The following is a 12,018-nucleotide window of genomic DNA, read 5'->3' on the forward strand; positions in this document are numbered from 1 at the left end:
CGGCAGTAAACTTCTTGAAGAAGCTGCTGGTAGGTAATGAAACAAATTACCTCAAGAGACTGGCATTCGGTTTTACCCTCCTTGGCTTCACTGGACAGCTTCTGCAGAAAGTCTGCTTTCATACAGACTCAGTGCATGATGCACAAATTCATACTGTTCGCTGGTCTGAACCATTCCACCCCTGAAAAGAAAACACATCGGAATGAAATGTTTTTTCTTAAGAATCCAACAACCTCCAGTCTCTGCCAACCCCATGACCACCAGATAATACAAGCCCTTTTCTCAATTTTTCACTTAGAGTTTGCTTGAGTAAGTGGGAGATTTGCCTGAGCAGTACTTTCTTCGTAACTTACGCCACCCAGTACATGCCCAGCATGAACCACCATTCCCGGTTCCGTCAGCATAAGAGCTAGAGAGGAAAACATCTGGCATCTACATTGTTAAAACCTACACTTCAAATTCAACACTTTCAGAGAGAATTTTGCTAGTCGCTTGGGCAAGGAAGGCCAGATACATGGATGCAGCAATACTACTGATGGAGCAAGGCAGTAATCAGAATCTGGCCTTTCATTTTTGTCCTTTACTAAAAATGTAACCTTTGGTGACCCTCAGATCGCCTGTGCAGAGAACAGCTCTTCCTGCCCTCTTTCTAACGCCTACAACGCATCCTGTCTGAACAGCAGCCGCCTAAGAAATTTTACAGCAGTGACTCACTTCAGCACCAACAATACAAAAGAGCTTAACTTGACCATAAAAAGGATTGGTTACAGCCAGCTTAGATTAGATGTCTAGATTTAATACATTCACCTAATAACAATCTCTTTTTTCAGGCCCAAGTATGAGGATCAAGTTCTACATCTCCAGTGCTGATTGCAGTGTGGTAGGAAGGAGATGATGTCCTACAAGAGGTAGGTGTGATATTTAGTAAGCATGGTACCATTCAGCTAACAGTACTTCCTGACAGTACTAAGTTCTTGCAGGTCTCCCTTCTCATGGAGTGAAGCCTCAAGTTTATTTAATTCCACTTTTTTTATCTCATCTGCCAGGGTATTCAAAGCTACCTACTCTGCTTCTAGGGCTAAGCCCCCAGTTCATCCTCAGCGTATCCAGCAGCAGCTAGTTACCTTTGGGGGGATGAAAGACTGAATGGCCTTAATGGGAAGGAAGACATTAAGATGTGCATTGTATCTGGCTGCAGCTAGACCTTCATTGAAACAATCAAATTTGTGAGGGATTTGGATCCAGAGCAATGTCGAAGCCAGGCATCTTACAGGAGCAGGTCTGACAACCCCCCACGTGATCCCTTCAGACACCCTAGTAACAAGAGGGTCTACTGATACACAAAGCTATATGAAAAATGGTGAAACCGCCTCAACAAGTATTGTCCTTTAGTATTAGAGAACATTATCTACAACCATAAGGTCCTTCTATTTTCCTCAGTGTTACTGGATGGTTAAATGGCTGTGGCAGGAAAAACATACTTCTTTAAGCAAGCGACCAGCCGTCTGTGCTCCTTCAGTGAGCTCAGGCAACGGTAGAACACCTTTTAGTGAGCTCTATGTCTATTATGATATACTATTCCTAGGAATTAAATCACAGGCCCTTAAATGGTCCCATCCGGTGCAAAATGCAGCAGCCTCTTAGCTTTGCCAACAAAGACATCCACAAATTCATAACTCTTGGCTGCCTGCTGCCTTCAGCTTCTCTCCTCTGTGCCTGTCCCCTGTCTGGAGATCCAGTGAGAGTCTAAAAGTGATGGGAGGGCTTTGCTCTGGTCCTCTCTGCTGACTAGCCTCCTTCCTTCCTCCTCACTGCTGCGTCCTGCCCTGCCCACGCAACCCCTTCCCAGCCAGCTTCCCTCCCTGTCTGCCCCATCAATCTTCCCCCAAGATGTTCTCTAAGGGAGTGCGTTTCCCAGGTTAGATCCGCTGTGTGGAAGGGGTGGAGGAAGGGAACATATCCAGGGAGAAGGACTTGGCAGAAGGGGCAGGTTATAACTGCACTAGGCTGTTTGTGGGGGTGATCCTTGCTCCTTTCTCTTCGGTGCCGAGGTAGCAGACAAAATCCCCAGGAAGGCATGGATGAGACTGGCTGGGGCTGAGCCCAGCACTACCGCATTTGCCCTGTGTTAGCAAGCGTAACTGAGATGTTATGATGCTTCTGAACCCTGTATGGGCAAACAATGCACATCCCTGTCAGCTTAGGGGCACTTGAGTCTTATACAGAGGTTCAGACAACTGGGCCTTGTCAGTGCTATTATACATGGGATTCAGATAACCATAGCATCACAGAATGGTTTGGGTTGGAAGGGACCTTTAAAGATCATCTAGTCCAACCTCTTCCATGAGACCAGGTTGCTCAAAGCCCCATCCAACCTGACCTTGAACACTTCCAGGGATGGGGCAGCCACAGCTTCTCTGGGCAACCTGTGCCACTGCCTCACCACCCTCACTGGGAAGAATTTCTTCCTTTTATCTAATCTAAATCTTCCTTCTTCTGGTCCAAGGCCATTGCCCCTTGTCCCTGCACTACATGCTGTCCTATCACTACAGGCCCTGGTAAAAAGGCTTTCTCCATCCTTCTTATAAGCCCCCTTTGTATATTGAAAGGCTGCAAAAAGGTCTCCCCAGAGGCTTCTCTTCTCCAGGCCAAACAACCCCAATTCACTGTCTTCCTTCACAGGAGAAGTGCTCCAGCCTTCAGATCATCTTTGTGACCTCCTCTGGACTCTCTCCAACAGGTCCATGTCCTTCTTGTGCTGAGGACCCCAGAGCTGAAGGCAGTACTGCAGGGGGGTCTCACCAGAGCAGAGCAGAGGGGCAGAATCCCCTCCCTCGACCTCCTGGTCACCTTGCTCTGCATGCAGCCCAGGATACAACTGGGTTTCTGGGCTGCAAGTGCACATTGCTGGCTCATGACCAATTTTTCATCTACCAATATCCCCAAGTCCTTCTCCTCTTTGCTCTTGTGCAAGGCTCACACCTAACGGCAAGGAATTATCTGTGGCCCTAAGACATCAGTTTGTGCAAAGGGCTGCGTTGAAGAGCGTTTCAGGAGGAAATCTGCTCAAGGAGGGAGGTTTCCTCTCCTGCGTCCCTAGTGCCCCGAAGGGATGTACCCACAGCTACGGCACCTCCGGGTGTGCAGCCTTTGTCCCCTGCCAGCCCACGCTGCCAGCTCCTCTGCGAGCTGCTGGGCTCTCCGCTTCTTTGGGACTCTCTGGGGTTGCGCTCGGAAGAAACAGTGTCTGGTGTCCTGAGGGTTCAGGGACTGTGATCAGCTCTGTCTGGGCAAACATGGGGGAGGGAAGGGTCCTTTACCCTGCCCTCTGGCTTGCTGCTAGTGCAGCTGCTTGCAGTCTGCTCCAGAATGAATGTGAGGCAGGGTTTGGGATTTTTTTTTTTTTTTTTTAACCTGAGGCGATTAGTCAAAACACTTAAACAATGAATTGACGCACACTGGAAACTCTTTTCATCCTGTCTGAGGAGCCAAGAGCAAAGTTATCGGATGTCATTCCAAGAATGTCCCTTTAAGGTTAAGAATGTGCAAAGTTTCTTGATATCACAGTAAGTCTTGAAGATGCCTCACATCAAACATTTCCTGTTTCTGTTGCAAAACATAAAAAATGAACAGGGGAAAAAAGCTGAGCAGACCTCGGGGTCTGTCTTTCTATGAATCCACACAGAGCATGGCTCTACCTCCATCCTGGGTCAAGATTTTGAGTGGATGGTCCATTTCCTCATGTTAGCTCAGCACAGACAATTACTGCCAGACCCATTCACCCTTTAACTTACACTGAACAGCTAAGAAGAAAGTGGCACCTGCACATACCTTACCTAGGAACAGCTCTCTCCTGTCTCATTTGCTGTTGGAGCTCTATTTTAAACTCTGTTTCCAGAGCGACTACATAGGCAGTTAATTAAATTATTTTCCAGCATAACTTTTTGCTGCCATCTGCAATTTGTCTGGATGCTTGTTTGGTTCTCACTGAGTGTGCTGGCAATGGGAATGATTTGGTAAATCACCACAGCATCACTGTGAGTCCCTCAAGCACAGCTCTTTTCTCCTATTGCTCAATTCACTTTGGTAGAAATGTGGCCATGGACCCATGTGACAAAAAGTTCACACACAAGTGGATACCATCGAGCGTGTTCATTCCATCAGCAGGTCGGTGTTTGGATGGTGCAGCTCTGAGCATAAGCAAGTCTGGCTGGGAACCTACTGGAGATGAGGTACCAGGGATGAAATATTCAGTGTAACTCTTAGGCAGGTTTCTGGCTCCCAGGTGGTCAGATAAAACCATCCTTTTCTGCTGAACTCTCTTTTTTCTGTTTTGTGAGGGCAATCTGATGTACGAAGAATAAATTGGAGGTCAGTTGCTGGCCAGCATCATAAGGAAGGGAGCCTCATCGCTATTCCTGCCCTGCTCCTGGTTGTACCCTGTGCTAACGTTGACCATGCTGGTAACTGAAGTGGAGCACAGCTATGGCCAGAGCCAGCTCTTGCAGCCAAGTCCAGTGTGATGTTAAGTTCATTTTGCCAGCTTCATGCCACATGTAATGACACTGTCTCACATGTCACCTGACAATAACCAGCCCGTCAGGACTGGGTCGTCAGGGGAAGCTGGTCTCATCGAGCTCTGTCGATGTAACAGTGATACTCAGCCACTTTATCAGCCTGCAATCTGGTTGGGCTGGCAGTGGCTACTGTAGTCTTAGGGGCTGCTAAGCTCTGCTTTAGCAATCCTTGCTATAAACTGACTGCCAGGTGAGCAAGATCCATTCTGCAATATGGCCAATTGGAAAAAGAAAAGAGGTTTTAGTTACTGAGTTTTGCCCAGAAAAAAGGTCTTTAAAAATTAAAACACAGATATATTTTTTGTCTCAGGCAATGCCTGAGAATATGAAGAGCTGAGGCACCTTAAGCAAGATGTCTGCAGTCTATTTATATAATCTGAAATGTAAAAAAATACAGGAATGTGCAAATCACAAGACTAAACAATTTTTATAACAAGCTTTGTGTCAGTGAGATTGTTTTTATAAATGTTTATATTTGGGTCAGGTTTCCATTCTCTTTCCAAGTTTATCTAGGATACTAATACATATAAGAAAGTTCATTACTCAGATACACTCGACGAGATTTTGTTGTCACTTATAATGCTGAAAATTTGGATTACTTTTTCCATGGCTGAAATAATGACATAAAAAATGAGGAAGCTGAGACCAGAGTTTGCTTCCACTTCTCTACAATCGAGTGTAAAAGCAATAAGAAAAAGGTTATCTTATAATAGAATTTCTAAAATGGGGGAGAACACTACAAACCTTTTTCAGTAAGATGAACAGATAATCAGAATGGAGTGTTGGAAATTTGGAGTTGATAATTTAAAACAGAGTAAGCATTTTTCCCTCAGCTCTTCCATATTTTTGTTGCTGAGATTTTTAGGTCAGAAACTCCCCTTGGAGAATTTTACGCTGCAAGTGGCTGATGTTGCCCTGTAAGGATCACATTACAATGTCTAGTATGATGAACGCGCGTGGGAAGGGAAGGCAGAGGAGATGATCCATAAACATGGTCAGCTACATGGATCCTGGTCCTTCTGCAATTTGTGGTTCCAGTACCTTTCAGAGCTCTTCAGAACACAAAAATCCTGTATTGCCACTTTGACCTAAGCTCTTTTTCAGCATTTGCACCCTTATGGGTTGTTTCCATTTAAAGAAGAAATGCTTGTCAGAAGCAGTTAAGATACTTGCGAGGAGATTATATGACTTGATACCTACAGCAGGAGAGGAATGAGCCTTTATTCTTGGTGCCACCCTGTTTATTTACTTTATACAAAATCCTGTTTCACTGAGCAGAATAAGAAAGAAAAGTACAACCAAACCATCGGTTTCCACTGTGCACAATACCCACATCCTCCTTTCCAACACAAATCTCTCTTCAGCCATGGCTTCAGAAAACAAAACATTCTGCAACAATGCTGGCTTACAGTGTTCCTGCTCCCAAGCTGTGAATTCAATCAAGGAATTGATCTGACTTAAGGAAATTCTGCAACAAATGCCTTGCTATTTCCTTAAGCTGGATAAGTTTGCCAACCCAACTCAAAAGGACCCCCAGCACAGCTGAGGGAATAGCAACAGCCCCCAGATTTGGCGCTCTCTGCTGCATAAAGAAACTACACACTGAGCGAGCCTGGATGTCCCTGCCAATCCAAGCTCAAAGACAATCCCTTGCCACCAGATTGCCCCGTGTCTCTTGTGTCCCAGTGGGATGCTGCAGACAGCAGAAAGCTCTAGGAGGGGAAAACGGGAGTGCCAAGTGCCCAGCAACTGCAGGGTTGCCATCACAGGAGAATTTCATTCAGTGGAGTCTCACACAGAAAACAATATTCCTTATTCAGGATCTAAATACAAATGTTACCTTGAATATTCAGCTAATGATGTCATAAGAGTCAGCAAAAGCGATGGCAGCCATTTCATGTAAAGCAACATTCAACTGTGAAAAGGTTTTCAGGATCATTACTGAATCATTACTGATCATTACTGAATCATTTCAGTAATGATTTCAGAATCATTTCAGAATCATTGACTGACTTTCAGAATCACTGACTGATTTATGGTTCTTCTGGGACTCACCGATCCACTCGCAGCTGGCAGACGATGCTCAATGCATCTACAACTCCCTCTTCCCTCAACTGCTGACAACCAATGGCCGTGGCAATAAAACATCCAGTTCTTCCTATACCAGCACTGAAAAGGAAGCAAAATTTAATAGGGAAATGCAGTTCACAGATCAAAGGAGTTATGTAGAAAACACTAAACAGATAAGAAAACACTAAAAATACAAAACATGGAATTGCTAGCACCCACAGCTCCTGGGTGCATGACTAGCAAGGGTAACTTCTCAGCCCGCTTTCTTAGAGAGAAATGAAAGGGTGCCCCGTTCCAGCAGTCCAGTTGTGGGTAATTCGTGAGGCTTACACGTTTCCAGTTTGCACACAAGTGTATGGTAAGAAAAGCAATCTCCATTAGCACCACAAAGTCCAAATATTCTTTGGCACAGTCCAAGCAAATGATGGAAATATGCACTGAGATGAGGGAAAAGCCCACCTAAAGGCAAAAGTCATTGGGGCTTTTTGTTTGAAGCCTTCAAAGTATACAGGGGTTCTGGTAACCATACCTCTAACCGTGAAGGTAAAAAGGACCTAGAACCATGCTGATGAAGTTAGCTCCCTTTCCTGTGATTCTGCAGGAGGGAGAAGGATTTGGTGCTGTAACTCTCCAGTTTTTCTTGATGCCTACTTGGAAACAGCCATTTTGGCATTACTTTTACTCCCTGGGCCTCCAACACTTTCAAGAATCTCTGCCCCACTCTGTTTCTTGCTTAAGTAATGTGGAATTCACTGCAGCTCATCCCTGTCACGCTGCATGGCAGGAAAATGTGAGGAAAATAGTGAAAACATGGAGTCAGGCATCCAGATCTACATGCCTGGCTTTACAGTAAATACTTAACCATTTGGTGCCTTGCTTTCTTCATCTCTGCAGTGGGTGTGAATGCTACCTGCCTCATAAGAGTACTGCAAGAGTTATTTAAATTAATGCCAGGAAGAATGTATTGAGCGTCTCGGAAGCTTGACATATCTGAGTGCAAAGTGTTACCAGGAGTATGTTCATTTGCTACAGCTGAAACAAATCGCAATCTACTCACCACAGAATGGAAGATAGGAGTGCTTTGGAGACTCAAGAGCCCTTCCACCTGGAAGTGAAAGTCTCCAAGAGGACTCAGCAATATTAAATATATGAGGATGTCTAAGCCAAGCATGAGGGGGTAATGAGATGTAAAACTGGCAGTGTAAGAAACGATAGAGTGAAATGAAGATCCTGAGTTGACAGCCCATCTCCTTGGACATCAGTATCTATGGGATAAACGCATCCAAAAGGAGAAGGACCTAGTTTATAAAGAGGGATTTGGAGAAAGCAATCTAATGCATACCCTCATTCTCTTCCTCAAATATTCTGAAAACCTTGAAAGCAGAGTTAACAAGTTTAAACAATTCAGATGTAAGTGAAGTTGGCTATAATGAAGGGTTCTTTTCTTCCCTTTTTTTGGGGTGGATTAAGTGTTCTTGGACAAGTTCTTAATATGTATTAAACAAAGTCTAGGGTTTTCTAATGTATCTTCTTCCTCAGCTCAGGCATGTCAGTCCTATCTTATTATATAGCTTTATTTCAGACAGCGCAAGATAAAAATGACATTGCTCTTCACTTGCCTGACACTTCTTTCCTGGTATATTCAGAAAATATGGAGAGCTACTTACTTTAAAATATTTTTAAGCACCCAAATATGGTGTATATATCTATTTCTATTATATATTTCTATTTTCCCCTTCTTTTTTAGGAGTTTAAGGTGTAGTAGCTCATTTGTAATGACTGTGGTCTGTTAACTGGGAGTGTGGAATATTGGACTGTTACAATTTTGGGATTAAGAGATGCAAGCAGTATGCTTTTTATACAACAGGTTCATGCACTAGCTGATGAGGAAAGAAAAGCAAAAATTTCCAGCAATAACTATAACACCGCCAAGTTTCTGAGCATGAAAATTTTATATCTTATTCTCATTTAAGAAAATCTTACAAGTCCTCCAATATGCCCGATTACTGTTTTTTCTGGGAAGCAGAAAATAGCATTGTGGTCCAGATTCTCAGTCAACTTGGTTTTACTGACTACCTGGGGCTAAATTAGTTTTACATTTGCAGAATATAATTCTGTGTTCTAATTCTTCCTTATTGATTCAATTTAAATAATAAAAAAAAATCTTTTCCCTCTATATTTGAAATCTCTCAATTAAAACTTGTATTTGATCCCAAACCACCTAGTTGCCATTAAACCCAAACTTATTTTGATGTACTAACTACACATCCAAAGGACAGATTAAGGAGGTATTTTCCATATTTACCATGTGCTTTCGACGAATGACATGAGAGAGGAAACATATACCTTTCCAGTGAATGTCACCATAAAGATTAGTAAGAATTTAAAACGTTCTTCCTCTGGAAATCTGTGTCCTTGGTGTGCGTGTGTAATCAGATCTGCTGATTTCAAGGACTAAAACAAATGTTTACTCTTTTTCCGATTCTTTTGCAGAATAGGAACTGCTTTGCTAAAAGAAGTCAAGTCCTTCTTATATCCTGAATCCTGACTGGGTTCATCACCGAAGTGTGTAAGACAGCACCCTATGCTGATAGGCTACAAGAAGACATACAAAAAACTTTTTTTTTGCACTAGTGCTGTAATGCCCAATATCCAGAGATTATTAAAACATTTCTGCTTCAGATTGTTTGAGTGTGCACTGTAATGGTCCTCCGGAAATAATGGAGAATTACGCAGTGGTATCTGAGGTTCAAGTTTAAAAGTGTGCACAGGCTCTGTAAGACCTGGATGACCTCAACTGCAACTCAGATTAAAAAGGAAGACACTACCTGACTAGAAAATGGAGCATGAGTGAGCTTACCCATTTTGTAGACCATAGTGTAGTGACCATATAGATAGCTGAGTTGTCACTGAAGAACTATTCATTTCAATCACAACTGAGATGATATCTGGGTCTTTAATCATGAATAAATTCCTGCTCATGATTACAGACCTTACTGTCATATCACTCACCTCAGAAAGACACCTTGTTCTTCTGAAGACCTTCATTACCAAAGATCCTTACCAGAAAAATGTGACTCTGAATAGCCATCCACAGATTTGTGGATTGTTTAGGGAAACTACAATTCCTGATAAAAATAGCTGCATAAAATTTGGGAAAGTTCCTTATTCATCACATTCTGGTTTTGAAAAACGATAGATGGTTCAAATCTGGCTTCCATTTCTCTAAATCTCCTAAATATGGAGTTGAAGAGAAGTGGTTCAAGATGAAAAGTTCTGTTGTGATGTACTTCTAGGGAAAAAAAAAAAGTACTATCCCAACTGTAAGAGATGTTATGAACAAAGCAAGTAAGGAAACACTGAATTTAACTTTTTTTTCTGTTTTGCTTCACCTACTTCTTTCCACCAATATAACAAATCCAGTACTACTTCCTACTACTTAAATTGTGACATGGGACAATGAATCAATATAAAGTAATAAAATGGAATTTAATTAGAATTATTAGAAAGACATTCTCTGGTTCATTACAATTTGTGTGAATAACACTCTGCTCTTAAGTACTGAATAACACTTGGCTCTTGAGTATCAAACCAACTGCCCTTGTGTAAAATGTTCACAAATTTCAGTATTGACGTGTTCTGGTCTCCAAATTTGTACCTGATGCCTGCTGTTCAAAATTGACTTGTTTTACAACATTTTAGCCAACCAGTCATAGGGCACTGCATCTGACTTAGGTATGTAATTGTGCAACAAGACTAAAAAGAAAGCGAATCATGAAGAAACAGAAGCAAAACGTTTTTTCCAGTTGGTCTTTCAAAAACAGAGTTCATTACCAGAAATGGAGAACAGTTCAGAAATTATTTGCTAGCAACAAGGGAATTCTCTCCAAAACTCAGATTCTCAAACATGAACTGGAAAAGTCAATTAGCATGAAGAGGATCTGGGGAATTTTACTCTTCCCCAAATAAGTTCTTTGTTTAGGAGGAGGACTCTTTGATGTGATGTGTTGTGTCCTTGCTTTGGGCAGCCGTTTAAGAGAAGGATTGCACATTACCTGCAGTGCACAATGACAGGTCCTCTGCCCGGTGATTCCACTCTGTCTTCTTCTACATCCAGCATGAGCTGCAGCAGAGGCTGAGCGCTGTCGGGGGTTTTGTGGTCCGGCCAGGATGTGTACCAGTAGTGTTTCACACTCCGGGACTGACTCCCTTGCTGAAAAGAACAAAATTTTATATGCACACTTGTGGTGAACAATGCTTTTTATTTCTGTCAATGTTACGGTAAAAAACCAGTAAACATGTTAAGAGAGATGTAACAATTCTTTTTTTATTAGACATAGAGGATGCAATTGCAGGGAACAGGTGTGCTTCCAGGGACCCAGTTGTAAGAAGGGTTTGCGTACCTGAAAGCGTAGCTGTTTTTCCAGCTATGTAAGTTCTGCTCTGTCCATCTGACTACTGACATGCTGACTGTGCTGTCAACTGGGGATTGTCAGAGGTCTGTGTCAGATCAGCAATAAGATCTAGAGGGATTAGCGTCATCTGGGCTTCCGAATCTCTAAATTATAATAGATTTCTGCTACCTTTTAAGGACATTATCATAAGGGTCTGATACTAAAATTACAAGAGCATTTAAGTTAAAGGTGCAGAAGAATTGCCCTTCTAGATTAATCAAAGATCCCAGTTTGTCCAGTTATTCTCTCCAACAGAGGCTGCTACCACTTACTTCAACAAGCAAAGGGGCTAGATATGGGCTAGAGTAATTTGTGTTGGGCGATGAGACTTCTGCCCACTTCTCACTGCCTGGGCTGAAACACCAAACACATTTTCCCAATTCATTATTTATTGTAATGCTCTGTCAGGAGCAGCAGATCAATCCCATCGCACGTAAGTGTAATATGGGGAGTAACTTAGAAGAGGAGCATCTGCCTTGTTTTGTACAGTTAATGTTTAGTCAGAACCATGAAAGCATGAAGCCTTCCTTATATATTCCTTCTATTTTTAGCTTCTCAAATGGGCTATAGATGCACTCAGCACACAACGTGAGCAGCGTATCTTTTTCAGCATGATGCTATGCTAGTTCTTTCATTAACTAAAATGCCTTTACATCGCCTTGGCAATGCTAAAAAGGCATCAAACCAAATGTAATTTAAGACGGTGAAACCTGCACTCTTGAAGCCTTTTTTATTGCCAGAGTGATACAAAGCAGCAGTATGTTAAGTGTCCCAGTGCTTTGGTCTCAATCATACCGTGCAGCTGTGAGCTTCATAGCTCAGTTACTCCTCCTGTAAAAATGTATGCCCTTTAAGAAAACCACTTTGACTACATTTAACATTAAAAAAATAAAGCATTAGGAACAATGCTTCTCAGA

The 12,018-nt window shown here is 42.5% G+C and overlaps 1 protein-coding gene across 1 annotated transcript in view; it reads right to left on the reverse strand.

Moving 5' to 3' along the window:
* Positions 1-12,018, reverse strand: part of PTPRR (protein tyrosine phosphatase, receptor type, R) — a 76,012-nt gene that overhangs the window by 1,036 nt on the left and 62,958 nt on the right. The window contains exons 10-12 of the mRNA XM_009710126.1: positions 10,703-10,860; positions 6,633-6,746; positions 1-181 (exon numbers count right to left, since the gene is read on the reverse strand). The exon at positions 1-181 is cut by the window's left edge and continues 1,036 nt beyond it. Coding sequence (XP_009708428.1) covers positions 88-181; positions 6,633-6,746; positions 10,703-10,860 — 366 coding nt within the window. The 3' untranslated portion in view covers positions 1-87. The remainder of the gene's footprint in view (positions 182-6,632; positions 6,747-10,702; positions 10,861-12,018) is intronic.

The sequence above is a fragment of the Cariama cristata genome, unplaced genomic scaffold (genome assembly GCF_000690535.1).
Source record: "Cariama cristata isolate BGI_N322 unplaced genomic scaffold, ASM69053v1 scaffold191, whole genome shotgun sequence".
NCBI lineage: Eukaryota > Metazoa > Chordata > Aves > Cariamiformes > Cariamidae > Cariama > Cariama cristata.